Source organism: Topomyia yanbarensis, chromosome 1 (assembly GCF_030247195.1).
Source record: "Topomyia yanbarensis strain Yona2022 chromosome 1, ASM3024719v1, whole genome shotgun sequence".
Lineage (NCBI taxonomy): Eukaryota > Metazoa > Arthropoda > Insecta > Diptera > Culicidae > Topomyia > Topomyia yanbarensis.
The window spans coordinates 3990682-4004735 of record NC_080670.1 but is presented as its reverse complement, the minus strand read 5'-3'; the positions used below and the strand labels follow the sequence as shown (position 1 = coordinate 4004735).

The window sequence follows — 14054 nt, the reverse complement described above, 5'->3', positions numbered from 1 at the left end:
TGGAAGTAATGGCATAACCTGCTTCGATTAATCTTAGAAATGATCAAAACAAACGCTTGCAAAATATTTACATATTTTTACACAGACCTCGATTGTTAACGTAAACCGTTTGTTTAGGCTTTTGTCGTGCAAAAAACGTACCAGGAGTCACCTTGTACGTCCCATTGCACTTACATCATTCGTTCTTATGTATACATACATTATCGATAGTAAATCAAACCCCCCACAATCTGAATATGTACATCAGGAATCGTACCATCAATCAGTTGGCAAGCGTTGGTCAGTGCCTACAGCAATAATGCAACGGGTGACCAGTTTTCGAAACCCGCGCCTGATAGCGTCGCGAGTTGATTTCCAGGTTCAAACAGTCACCTCTCGCAGTTATTCTCGGTGGCTGCGCCAAGGGCAGACAGGCGCCAACCATGTGGCTGTAGAGTGAGAACCAAAACAGCTGTTTCTCTGTGATTAAAATTTGTCGATTGCGGGATCAGGATCGGTGTTGTTTTGATTTGGTTTCTTTATGTTCGGTAATTAATCTGTTTTGTTTTTTTTTCCTTCCGGCATTTCTATTGCAGAGGCACAGATATGGTGGACATAATATCAAACCGTGTGCAGGAAGCATACGGATCATTCCGTTTGCCGAGCATGTTCGGATCTACTACCACGCAGACAGTGGAGGGTGGTGGCTTTTCCACCTATGCGATGCTGAAACGCTTTGGAGAGCAGAAGAAACGGAAGCGACAGACCGACAAGGACAATGATCGGAAGGTTAGCATTTGTTGTTTGCTTTAGATTCAACGTAGTACTAGATTGATGGGTTGTTTTGCACATATCTAACTTGCCATTGCATGGAATGACTTGCACAGCGGACATAGGAATGCACGGTCTACTTTAGCTCAAGCGTAGCGCACCCAGTGCAGTCAATTAGAGAGGTCAATTAGTGTTGCACAATGGTGTTCCCTCTCTGCACGTTGCTGCAATTTCCATGGAGCAAGCCCTCATATCATTTGTAAATAAATGCTTACCCCTGCATCTAATCCAAACTCTGTTGTATACTTTCATGTTTCTATCTTCCTTCTTGAATGGATTTGGTTTTCCCTTTAACGATGCTTCTATTACCTCCCACTACACGTTTACACACAACATCTCGAAACATGGTTCAGATGCGCGAGGAGAGTCTCTACCAGATGAAGAAGACGGCCACACCCCATATAAAGCTGGAAAATAGACCGCTGTCGGGATTGTCCTGTCGATTCTGTTCGCCGAAAGAGAGCGTAAGTTTGTACATAATTATGGCGGTCTGATTAGTGTTTAAATATTATGTCTAAAATAATGCTTGGTGACTGGGAAACCCATACTTTTGGGTGACTGACCTGTTATTAGAAATGTAATGTACTTTTCTGTTGGCTAATAGTATTCATTAATACTTGATTAAAACACTTACGAGTAGAGCAAATCATATCTTAAATTTCGAACCTATTGTTACTATAATCCTGTCGGTTACCAGATGGATGCTGCATTTCCTAAAATAGTATGATAATAAAATATAAGCAATCAACCTGTTACACTAAGTGGTCAATCTAAATTGCTCGTTCGGAGCCAGTAATGCACTAAATGCATCCATGCACCACAATCATACTAGAGAGGGACCGGGGCTTTCAATTACTTATTCAAACCGGCAACCATTCGCGTGCGATAAAGACTAACCCTTGGGTGCCGGCTTGTGAAAACTAGATTCGCGAGACTGTCTGTATCTACCGAATTATGAATTCTAGTACCACACTGAGTTTGTATGAGATTTATAAATAACTTTTTGTAGATGAGGTCTCATCTCCACGCTTCAAATAATTTAGATTTGTAAATTAGATAAACCAACAGATACTAGTGACACGCTCCGTAGTCATGTGAGTACATAAGCATAGCACAAACGAAGGAGCACTCGATCATCGGCATCGAGCAATTGTCCTGAACATTAAAAATTAGCTGCGAAGTCCGTCGAAACAGGCGGGCAAGTTCCGCGACGGAATGTAGTACCCAAACTTTTCTACATGACCTTTCCCACTCCGCTTTAAGACGCGTGTGTTGTCTACAGTAATTCCATCAACAGAGAAAACATTAGGTCCATAGAGATGCCTTTTCTTTCTACCTCTTTATCACATTGCTACGAATAATGGGGGCTTACTGAAAAAATTGACTCGGCAAAGAACGCATGAGGATGGAATGCATGGCTACTGTGGGCTCAAGTGTATGTATAAAAATGCAAAATTTTCCTTTTTAGAATTCTAAAACCGATATAGTTCACCCCTTCGATTTGTGTCTGTTTATTGACTGAGCTCCCGAATTCACATTCATTGATTGTTACATTTAATTGAAGTTATGTTTGAGATTTACCTTGAGTTTTGAAGTAATTGACAATTTGCGGACTCCCGGATTTCTTGATTCTTGCACTTCAGGATATCTTGATTAACTTGTTTTGCTAATTCAGGATTTCTGTAATAGCATTTTTCATTGTGGAGCGTTTTGGTGGAATGTAGAAAATAGCAAGAGAAGATTTTCCTTCATTTCCACCACTGTATCGATATGTATTTCGTCGACGCGTTGCTGATTTCCTGCCAGTATGAACAGTCATCGTACAAGTCAACAAGACCTCGACGAAATATGTATCTGTACTACCTTATGGAAAAAAAGGAAAGTTTTCGAATTTATTTTTCCATTTATTTGTAGGATTTTTAGTTCAAGGATATACAAAATTCTGAATTTCATCTTGGAGTCCTAGGTTGCCACGTTTCTTAATTATTAGAATCCAAAAGATTTTGGGAGATTCCTGTTTCATATATTCCTTGATAACCTGATAGAAAACTCTCTGAATTTTGAGATGCTTTGATTTGTCGTTGATTTTCTTTATTCCTGACTTGTTAGTTCTCAGGATTTTTGGAACCCTTAGTTCCAATATGTATTTTCAAATCAAATCTTTCTATCCATGGTCGGTAATATTGAAGATGTCGGGATTATCGGTTCATGACTTTTTTGCCTTTCTTAATTTTTTATTCTTCAATGTTCTATTAGTTATTTGCTAGGTTTTAGTCGCAGGATTTTCAAATTTTTTGTGTCGTTTACCTTGTACTTTAAAGTAATCTCCGCAGTGTAACCTAAATTTGAATTTGTAAAAATTTGTTCATATAACATTTAATGTCTTAGGGACCATCCATAAATGATGTAGCATTTTTGAGTGATTTTCAACACCCCCCCCCCCCCCTCCCCCATCGTAGCATTTCGTCACAAACCTCTAAATACCCCCTGGTAATTACGTAGCTTGACGGTAATTCCCCCCCCCCCCCCTGTGTCCCCGCAAAATAAAAAAAGATGGTAGTTATTCCCCTTTAAAAAAGCTACGTAGCATGACATGACTCCCTACCCCCTGTCGTCACACATCATTTCAAAATACAAAACTCCCCCTCTCCCATATAATGCTACGTCATTTATGGATGATCCCTTAATGAAATATCTTAAAACCAGTGTGGTTGAATGCGTCTCCGAAATCTAGGGGCCCTATTCTCACAGTAACGTCACTTGGTGACTAGAAGGAAATTTTCCTCTAGTCACTAGGTGACGTGACTGTGAGAATAGGGCCCCAGATGTGGCGAGGTTAAAATCAAAAAGTTCCGAACATTGTACTTACGCAGCAGTATTTTAACCAAGAAGACTGCATGTAATATCATTCGCCTGTCAGTAAGGGTGTGGCAGACCTAACAGCGGTCTTCTTACGGTGGCAGGTTTTGCGGATGACTCCATGGCAGCGCAAACCGTCTCTGAACGCCTTTGATCCCATTGATCCCAGCAGCAAAGTAAGGTTTCCAGATGACATTGCAAATTTCTAGCATCGAACGCGCCAAAGGACAGTAAAGAACTTTAAAACTCAATGAATCACGAAATTCGACGGAGATTTTAAACATAAATCCCAGTTAGTCTTGTCGATTGAAGCAGAGAAATGCCGATGGCAAGTCAGCTTATAATCCAGCATTAATTCAAGGTCTTCCATGTAGTCAATACGTCGTAGCTGATTTCCAGAAATGAAAAGGATGGTGTTCCCGTCAGTGCGACGAAAGCTGATGACACTGCATTTCAATATACACAAAACCATGATACTCCGCTCACACCAGTCGTTGAGAGTATCCAGAACGGTTTGCAGCAACGGGCAGTCAGATTACGAATTACGAAATATATTTTAAGATGATCAGCGCAAAATAGCTTACCACCAGGACTTAAAATACAGGCAATGGCGTAAATAAATATCGAAAATAGCAGTGGTCCGAATGTAGTCCCTTGAGGAACTCCAGAGCTGTTCGAAAAGCAATCAGACTAAGCAAATCCGGATTTCCAATCTGTATATATATCGCATCCAATTGAAGTTGAGTCTAGGTTGGTTCAAGTCTCCGATAGAACAGACGTACTCCATGGCATCAAGATGAACCTGTACAATATTACAGTCACCTTGCTTTTCCGGAGGTATGTAAGTAGCACCAGTTTATAAATCCTCTGTAAATTTTCAATTTACAGAGGATTTATAATTTATGTAATTTTCATCCAGACAATAGAAGAGAATCTTACTTCGGTAATTCGACAAAAGATGAGAGTTTTTCGAAACAACCACAAGAAACGCCGCCACCATGCGAGCGGATACTGTTAGCGGCATTGCGATCAACTTGGTAGTGAATGAATCGCCGAGTAGTTGAACAGAGTTTATCGTTTCATTCAACACTGCCCATAAAAGTAGAAGAGTCCCATATGAATTTTTGTCGAAAATGAGTCATCTGTTGGATTGTATTCTGTATTACCACAGAATCGTAATGCACAAATAAGATTACCAGGTCTGTTTCGAAAATATAGAAAAAATACCAAAACATGATTGTCCCATCCATAAGCCTCAATGAGAATATAAATCTTCAACAGCGTTCTTGTCGGCTTGCTATTTTTCAATATGGGACGCTTATGCTTTTATTGGCAGTAAGGTCTCAGGCTTTGTTCCCAATCCTCTTGTATTTTGAAAAATACACTCGTAGCGTGTTGTTTGCCGCGTTTGGAGAATATTGTCCGGGCACTGTGGTAGTAACGAGCCAGGAAACAATTAGCCCGACCGAATGAGTCAGTTTTTTTGGCAGCACGAAATCACGAATTCACGAAACAGCATTCCAAGCGGCCATGACGCATGATCCAACGCTATTTTGTTGAAACTCGGGGCCAGACCAATTTTGTAGGACACAAATGTCAAGTTGGTGACATCTTTTCCTTTAAGGACCAAAGGAACAACGACATGGCAGAATGCTTAGGCAACGTGATACCACCAGCTGTATATGAAAAGATCAACAAAAACTCAGCAAAATTTCCAAAGCAGGATGGTGATTGTCAAGGGGTACTAAAACATCAGACACCTTCACAACAAAACATTCACTTATGAATACTAGGTCTAAAAAGTGAGAGTGATGATTGGAAATTAGACTAACCTTTTACAGTCCATGAAACACTATTCCGTCAAACAGTTTCGAGGATTCCAGGATTTCTTAATTATTGATAATTTTTACACGAAATCCAAAATTTCTGCTTCTTGGTAATCTAGAATCAATGGATTTACCCAGATTCCGAATGGCAGCACAGTTACAACTTCCCAAGATATGTGCAGATTATTTTCGGAGAAATTCGCGAATGTGTTAACAGATGATCAAATTGAACTCGCTGTTAGTCAAGTTCCGGTCGTGAATCAACTCTTAGTGCTTTCGATGTCAACGAAACGATTATTACGAGAGTTTGTTCTCGGCTTACATCGTCCTTCAATCCGGGATTCGACGGATTACCTTCAGTACTTTTAAAAAGGCACATGAGTAATCTGCTCCCTATTAATTCGTCAAAAATCAAAGCAATGTTTATTTCTAGGAGGCAGATTCGCACCACGCTGCCGGATATAATTATCGACAAAGAAAAAATAGAGTATGTTGTCAAAGCTCGCAATCTAGGCGCGATATTCCAATCAAACCTTGAATGGGATTCTCAAATTAATGCTCAGTGTATAAAAATCTATGCAGGGCTACGACACTTAAGACTTACTGCGGGAATGCTTCATGTTGCTACCAAAGTTAAACTGTTTAAAACACTTTTATTACCTTATTTTTCTTATGGTTTGGAATTAATTTTAAATGCTTCAGCTGTTTCTTATAATCGATTAAGAGTAGCATTAAACCATTGTGTTCGATGGGTTTTCAATTTGTCTAGGTTCGCTAGCGTAACACACATACAGCGGCAACTGTTGGGATGTGCTTTTGACAGATTTTTTTTCAATTCCGATGCTATGTCACCCTGTATAATATTATACACAAAGGTCTTAACTATCTCCTCGACAAGTTGCAGCTTTTTAGAAGCACAAGAGTCCGTCACTTTGCTATAATACCTCATAACTCCTCACATTATAACAGTACTTTTTTTATTCGTGCAATCATCCAGTGGAATCTTCTTCCAATTAGAATCAAATCTGTCAATTCAGCAACAAGATTCCGTCATGAATGTATGGCCTGGCTAAATGAAGGGATCTAACTTGAGTGGACTGAGCGATAAAGTTAAGAATAGAGTTTTCATATTTGTGTTTAGTTTTAGCATATCATTTTTTTTTTATTCCACATGAAAAAGATTGTGGTGAGCAACGTGGAATCCGATTGTAGAAATTTTATAAGGGTGTTCCCTTACTCTAAAAGTATGTTGAAATATAAATAAATAAATAAATAAAACATCAACGTTTTAGTGACTCCGCCACTTCACATCTTTAGAGCATCTATTGCCAGAGGCATTTTTTCATCCTGCTGGAAGTCCGCGAACATGTTCCCAGTCCATAAAAAATAATAAAAAAATAAATAAAAATAAGCCAGACGCCAACAATTACCGCGCATTTACTTTATTGAGTGCTGTCTCGAAGTTGTTCGAGCTGGTAATTATGGAACCTCTTCAGGCTCGCTGCAAGCAGTACCTAAGTGAAGATCACCTCTGGGCGTTCGACTGCGACTAGCCTGCTATGCTTACCATCCTACATAACAGAGTATGGAACGTCGCGATCAAACCGTTATTTCCACTGACCTACCTGCCGCTTTTTACAAAGTGAATTATGAAAATGAAGAGATATGTTGCGGCTGTTTCGATTCTATCTTACAGACCGAGAAGCATTGATTATCATTGGAGACTGTCAGGCATCCACATTTATTTCGTCATCAGGAGTAGCCCAAGGAAGCTATTGGGACCGTTGATGTTTCTGCTTGACTTCAACGACGTTAATTTAGTTCTGAATTCTGCATGCCTGCCCTTCGTAGACGATCTCTGATTGGTAAAGCTCGAACCGCATGTTTGTAAATCCGAAGAAGTGCTCGGTGATTCCATTGTTTCGAAAAAAAAGACCTGGTTTGTTTTTACTGGGAGCACGTCGTTTGGCATAAGTTCGTTTGGCATAAGTTCATTTGGCATAAGTTCATTTGGCATAATGTTCATTTGGCATAACCGTAGGTGACACATACGGTCGTTTGGCATAATGTTCATTTGGCATAATGGTCATTTGGCATAATGGTCATTTGGCATAATGGTCGTTTGGCATAATTTGAAATATACATTGAAATCTCTGTTATATTAGGCGTTGACGATGCCTAATGTGGCTACGCCACATCGCTTTAAACGTGGTGCTGTCCGACATCGCTCCGCTCCGTCGGACTTAAACCACAGACTAACAGACATAACACTCAAAAACAAAGCTTCGCCCGCTTTAACAGTCCTTTTAAATATATTTGTAGTTGGGACTGTGGCCACATTTGAAATTATGGCGCCACTGACATATGAACAAGCATATGGGGGATAGACCACTAGTGAAAAATTGTTCCCAAACCTGAGGGGTAACCCACTAGCAAATGAGTGTTTGAGACTGTGAATAAAGGTGGAGCTAATGTTCTGGGAAAATTGTCGGATCGCTGTTTCTTGAGGGAATTCCCTCATAGTGTTATGTCTGTTAGTCTGTGCTTAAACTAGCTGATAGCCCCTATGTTTAAGTAATCCGGGCAAACGAGTGGATCACAGATTTGCTTGCAAGGGGCTGCCGTTCCGACGGGGGTATACAGATTCAAAGAACTGCTCATGTTTGAAAGAAGGAGTCAACTCCTAAGTTTAAGTAATCCGGACAAACGAGTGGATCACAGATTCGCTTGCAAGGGGCTGCCGTTCCAACGGGGGTATACAGATTCAAATAACTGCTCATGTTTGAAAGAAGGAGTCAACTCCTAAGTTTAAGTAATCCGGGCAAACGAGTGGATCACAGATTCGCTTGCAAGGGGCTGCCGTTCCGACGGGGGTATACAGATTCAAAGAACTGCTCATGTTTGAAAGAAGGAGTCAACTCCTAAGTTTAAGTAATCCGGGCAAACGAGTGGATCACAGATTCGCTTGCAAGGGGCTGCCGTTCCGACGGGGGTATACAGATTCAAATAACTGCTCATGTTTGAAAGAAGGAGTCAACTCCTAAGTTTAAGTAATCCGGGCAAACGAGTGGATCACAGATTCGCTTGCAAGGGGCTGCCGTTCCGACGGGGGTATACAGATTCAAAGAACTGCTCATGTTTGAAAGAAGGAGTCAACTCCTAAGTTTAAGTAATCCGGGCAAACGAGTGGATCACAGATTCGCTTGCAAGGGGCTGCCGTTCCGACGGGGGTATACAGATTCAAAGAACTGCTCATGTTTGAAAGAAGGAGTCAGCTCCTAAGTTTAAGTAATCCGGGCAAACGAGTGGATCACAGATTCCACTCGTTTGCCCGGATTACTTAAACTTAGGAGTTGACTCCTTCTTTCAAACATGAGCAGTTCTTTGAATCTGTATACCCCCGTCGGAACGGCAGCCCCTTGCAAGCGAATCTGTGATCCACTCGTTTGCCCGGATTACTTAAACATAGGGGCTATCAGCTAGTTTAAGTCCGACGGAGCGGAGCGATGTCGGACAGCACCACGTTTAAAGCGATGTGGCGTAGCCACATTAGGCATCGTCAACGCCTAATATAACAGAGATTTCAATGTATATTTCAAATTATGCCAAACGACCATTATGCCAAATGACCATTATGCCAAACGACCATTATGCCAAATGACCATTATGCCAAATGAACATTATTCCAAACGACCGTATGTGTCACCTACGGTTATGCCAAATGAACATTATGCCAAATGAACTTATGCCAAACGAACTTATGCCAAACGACGTGCTCCCGTTTTTACTACCTTCTACTGTGTACAAAAATTGAACGCGTAAGTCACGTGAAGGATCTGGGATTGATATTAGATTCGCAACTTACGTTTAAACAGCACGTCTCCTACACAAATGCTGGGATGTATCTTCAGGATTGCCAAAAATTTTACGAATATTTATGTCTCGAAAAGCTGTACTGCTCTTTGTCGCGAACAATCCTGGAGTATTGCTGTGGAGTGCACCTACGCTTTTTACGTTTTTCGCTTGGTAGACTGCCGTGGAGAGATCCTATCCAGCGGCGCAGTTTCGAAAGTCGGTGCCAGCTGATTCATCTGGAATCCCTGCTTGGTTCGAAAGGATACAGCAAGGGCTTTGTTCGTTTCTGATGTTGGATTAATCTGTTCCAAGATATATGGACAATCCAGATGACCTCGTAAAGTCATCGGGATTGTCCAGATATCTTGGAACAGATGAACACATCGCACCTCGAACAACGCGTAATAACCTTATGCTCCGATTACCATTACTGGCCTACAAAGGATTTTCAACCGGGTCGCTCCAGTTTTCGACTTTAATATGCCTCGCCAAATTCTGCCTCCACGATTTTCCAGAACCTTCAATGGACGTTCATTGTTTTGTTATCCAGATTTTAGCATAAATGCGTTTCAAACCAGACCTCTATTTTAATTTCTCGACATAAGATTACGACATCCTTCTGCCTCGCTTCCTCTGATGGCAATTTTGGGCTCCGACTGAAAAGAGTACCTTTCGAATGATTTTCAGCTTCTAGCTGCTTTTGCGTTTCTATCCCAGGCGGGACAGAAGATTGTTAATCGTTCACCAAATTGTTTCAGGACATCATCACACACGAGCGGATAATTCGGAATTTTCATTGCGAGCGTGCAGGATTGATTAGCGGTGCACTTATTCTAGTAACGCCATGATGTAAACAAATGAACTTATCCTGACCACAACTGCCTACTGCGATTCTATATAGTCATATCAAAATTTAATAAAATTTTGGAATCTTAAGCCCGATTCAGACGACGTCAACCACCGTTCCTTTGGGATAAGTTGAAGTTCACACGTTCCATACATTAAAACGTTCCGTACCGTTTATGTTGTGAATGCCTTAATTTTACTGCATGTAAAAGAGTATTTTTCCACATTGCATAGAACCGCCCTGACCCATAGCATGATACATCATTATCCATCGCTTGGTAGATAGCACATCGCACTTACATTAGAACGCATCGCCATCACAACAACTGCATGTCATCAACGCCGTGTGCAGGCAATGCTAGCTGCCTACGCCGTTTATTTGATCAACTGCCACACATCCCGCATTGCCGGTGTGTTGCATTGTAGCACGGCAGTCCGGGTGCTCTACACAAACAGCCCGGAGAGCGACTGCGCGAAAGTCTACAACGACGTTCAGTCACACACATTTCACGCTCTGCTTTGTGTGCCGTGTCACGCGTAATCCGTCGCTACGTCCAATTCTACAACTTGTGTGTAGTATAAATAGTCAAAAATATTAATCGAAATTATCACCGGAGAATCAAAAAAGACAAAAAGTTCCCAAAGAATATCTGTGACACAATCGTCGATCTCGTGAAATTCCCCCAAAATGTTCGTCAATAACGGTGTTATCAGTGCGGATCGTATCTATCCTCTCGGTGAATGGGTACCGTCCCTCGTCGCGACCTTGCGCACGCTAAGAGTAAAATATTTTATCTAATCTTGAACCTTTTTCTCCACTTTTCATTCCACTCTAAAAGCAACCCCAGCTCGACTCGTTGGAACGTCGTCGTAGCGCGATCGATATTCTGCGCGTTACGACACATGCTGGCCGTCGAACCAACAGCTCCTCGCTGGATTGGGGCGTCTGGTGTCCCCATTTGGCACAGGCTGCCCGCGTGGTCAAATTCAACTATCCACAAGTTGCCGGTGCGGTACTGGGTGAAGAAAGAGTCCAGGAAGCGTTGGAAATTGCTGCTACGGAATCGGTGAACGAGAAGCGTCAAGAACTGGGCGCTGATGAGAATGATGATTCATTCGATGAGGATGCGTTCTACAGCAAAGCGCTGAAGGCTCATGAGAAACGGGCAGAAAAGGTGAGGAAAATCATAATATTATTTTCGGATGTGTTTTTTAATATTCAAATTACCCGTTAGATCTTAATCGGTATGCGATCGAAACTGTCGGATCTGGTACTGCGTATCACATCGTGGGTACTGTACAAGCTATTACCATGTTTCATCTCCGGCGTGGCAGCTCATCCTGGACAGATCGACATGATCAAGCGAGCGATTGCAAAAAATCCTGATATTCCGTTGATTTTTCTTCCATTGCACCGGTCCCACCTGGACTACATCATGGTCAGTTTTATCCTACTTAACAACGACATCAAGTGTCCTCTGGTGGCCGGAGGAGACAATTTGCGCATTCCCGTTTTTGGTAACATTCTGCGTTATGATGGTGCATTCTTCATCAAACGAAAGATCGATCCGATAACCGGGAAAAAGGATCATGTCTATCGGGCTATTTTGCATACCTATATGCAAAAATGTTTGACTGCCGGGCACAACGTAGAATTCTTCATCGAGGGAGGTCGGACCCGTACGGGAAAACCTTGTATGCCAAAGGTAATAATTGAATACTAATTTTATTACAATTACTACTAATCACCGTTTTTTAGAGCGGGATCCTATCGGTACTTGTGGATGCCCTGCACGACGAAACCATCTCCGATGCCCTGTTGGTTCCGGTTTCGATCAATTATGAAAAGCTAGTCGACGGAAACTTTGTACGAGAACAGTTGGGACAGAAAAAGGTACCGGAGAGTTTTTCTTCGGCAGCTTCCGGTATCATGAAAGTTCTAAAATCCGGCTACGGTTTAATGCGTATCGATTTCAACGAACCGTTCTCGCTTAACGAGCTGGTCAAATCTCTTCGCAAATCGGAAAACCTTGTAACTCCTACAGCGGAAATGAGGTAATTGGCATTCTTCCCTGACTCCCGTACGAGTGTACGAAATCAATTTCCATTTTTCTTTTAGACGTCTTCAGCACAAACCCTCCTCCTCATCTCTCTTCGGCACGGACGTCGTCCAGGAAGAACACGAACAGCGAACACTGGTCGACAGTATCGCACGTCATGTAGTGTACGATTGTGCCAAGGCCACTTCTGTCATGACTACCAATGCTCTGGCCTTTCTACTGCTAAACCGTTTCCGCGATGGTGCTCCACTGTCCATCCTGTCGGAAGCGCTGGAGGAACTGCGCGTTATTCTAAACTCATCTTGTCGCGATTTGGGTTTCACCGGAAAGTCGGAGGATATTGTAAAATACGCAGCAGATCTGCTCGGTCCCGGTCTTGTCACGAAGGAAAAGCGTGGCACTCAGATGTTCATCAAACCGGTAACGATGGTTCCGAATGTGATCGAATTATCCTACTACTCGAATAGTTTAATTCCGCACTTTGCCATGGATTCAATCGTAATCACCTGCGCCACCCTGTTGAGGAGAGAAGCGGAACGGCGCCAGCAGGAACTTGGGCAAACTACCGACGATGTCAGTATTGGCCGGCAGCAACTATTCCATACCTGTCTGGAATTTTGTGATCTGTTACTGTACGAATTCATTCTGTCTAAACCGTGCCAGAATATGGAGACATTGCTGCAAGACTGCTTTGACAAGTTGTGCATGGAGGAGTTGCTGTCTCAACCGCAGGTTAGTTGATCGGTTTCTTTTTTTTTCAACATAATTGATTTTATCAATCGATTAGGTTGACTATACTGAGGAAGAACATCACGCCCGCCGAATAGCGGCTCGTCTTGAGCTGGAAGAGTTAGACGATGGGGTGAGCAGTGAGGACGATTATTTCGGCGAAAATGACGTCGAGCAAGTGGATGTAGTTAGAGTATATCTGCCGGCAGAGAAGCACTGCGATCGGATAGTGCTACAATCGGTGCTGGCACCGTTCACCAGCACCTATGCGGCCGTTGCATTCTGTTTGCTCAAGCTGGTCGGTGGCAATGGAATGGTCGAAGGAGATTTTATTAAACTGTGCATTAAGGAAATAACCAACCGCGTCGAGCGGGGCGAATGTAAATACGGTAAGCAGACGCAATGTTTAATTCGAGTGATAACGTATAAGTTTATTGTGTTTCTATTCACTACAGGTGAAAGCATATCGACGGACTCGGTGCGAAATTGCCTTAAGGTGCTGGAGAGGCGCTCGTGTATCGAAATAAGCAACTGTAACGGTACCAGATCAGTATCGTTAACCTCTGAATACGATTCCACGCCGGAAGTGCAAAGCATCATCCAGTCGATGGAGAAGTTCGTTCCAGTTTAGCTGCGGTAAAGTTTGCGAACCCGCAGCATATTCCTAGAGACCGAGAGACTGCTGTACGTAAGAAACAGAAGGAGAGCGGGACTGATGGTGCAACGGAAATGGCAGATAGATGACGGAGAAGAAGGAAGAGTGATATTCAGGTAACCCTTTCTGTGTAGCTAGAGTGATGACTTGAGAGATGAGCATTTGTTTTAACCTAGTTTAAAATTTCAAAAGCAGGACAGTAGACAAATTCAAACGCCCAGTCGACGCTAAGTAATTGTAGCAATACAGGATGAACTTTGTAGAGTATACATATCTTGTTTTATGCAGAGCAACATTTTTACAAACTGTCCTCCTTTATAAAGAGGATACGAAAACTATAAGTTTTCTCTATTGTCAAGTAAAGCGCAATAAACGCAAACAATTAACATAGTTGTGAGAATAAAACCTACAGCT

At 42.2% G+C, this 14054-nt stretch overlaps 1 protein-coding gene across 4 annotated transcripts in view; it reads left to right on the top strand.

Annotated features, from left to right (window-relative positions):
- LOC131676652 (glycerol-3-phosphate acyltransferase 1, mitochondrial) overlaps nt 1-14045 on the top strand; it is a 34398-nt gene extending 20353 nt beyond the window's left edge. For 2 of the 4 annotated variants that reach the window (XM_058955872.1, XM_058955871.1), the window contains exons 2-9: nt 576-768; nt 1164-1274; nt 11036-11371; nt 11432-11902; nt 11956-12251; nt 12316-12988; nt 13044-13374; nt 13441-14045. In XM_058955872.1, the coding sequence (XP_058811855.1) occupies nt 586-768; nt 1164-1274; nt 11036-11371; nt 11432-11902; nt 11956-12251; nt 12316-12988; nt 13044-13374; nt 13441-13616 (2577 nt within the window). In that variant the 5' untranslated portion in view covers nt 576-585 and the 3' untranslated portion in view covers nt 13617-14045. Of the gene's footprint in view, nt 1-283; nt 436-575; nt 769-1163; nt 1275-11035; nt 11372-11431; nt 11903-11955; nt 12252-12315; nt 12989-13043; nt 13375-13440 lie in introns of those variants that run through there. The other 2 variants (XM_058955869.1, XM_058955870.1) reach the window with 2 other exon arrangements.
- The last annotated feature ends 9 nt before the right edge of the window (nt 14046-14054 follow it).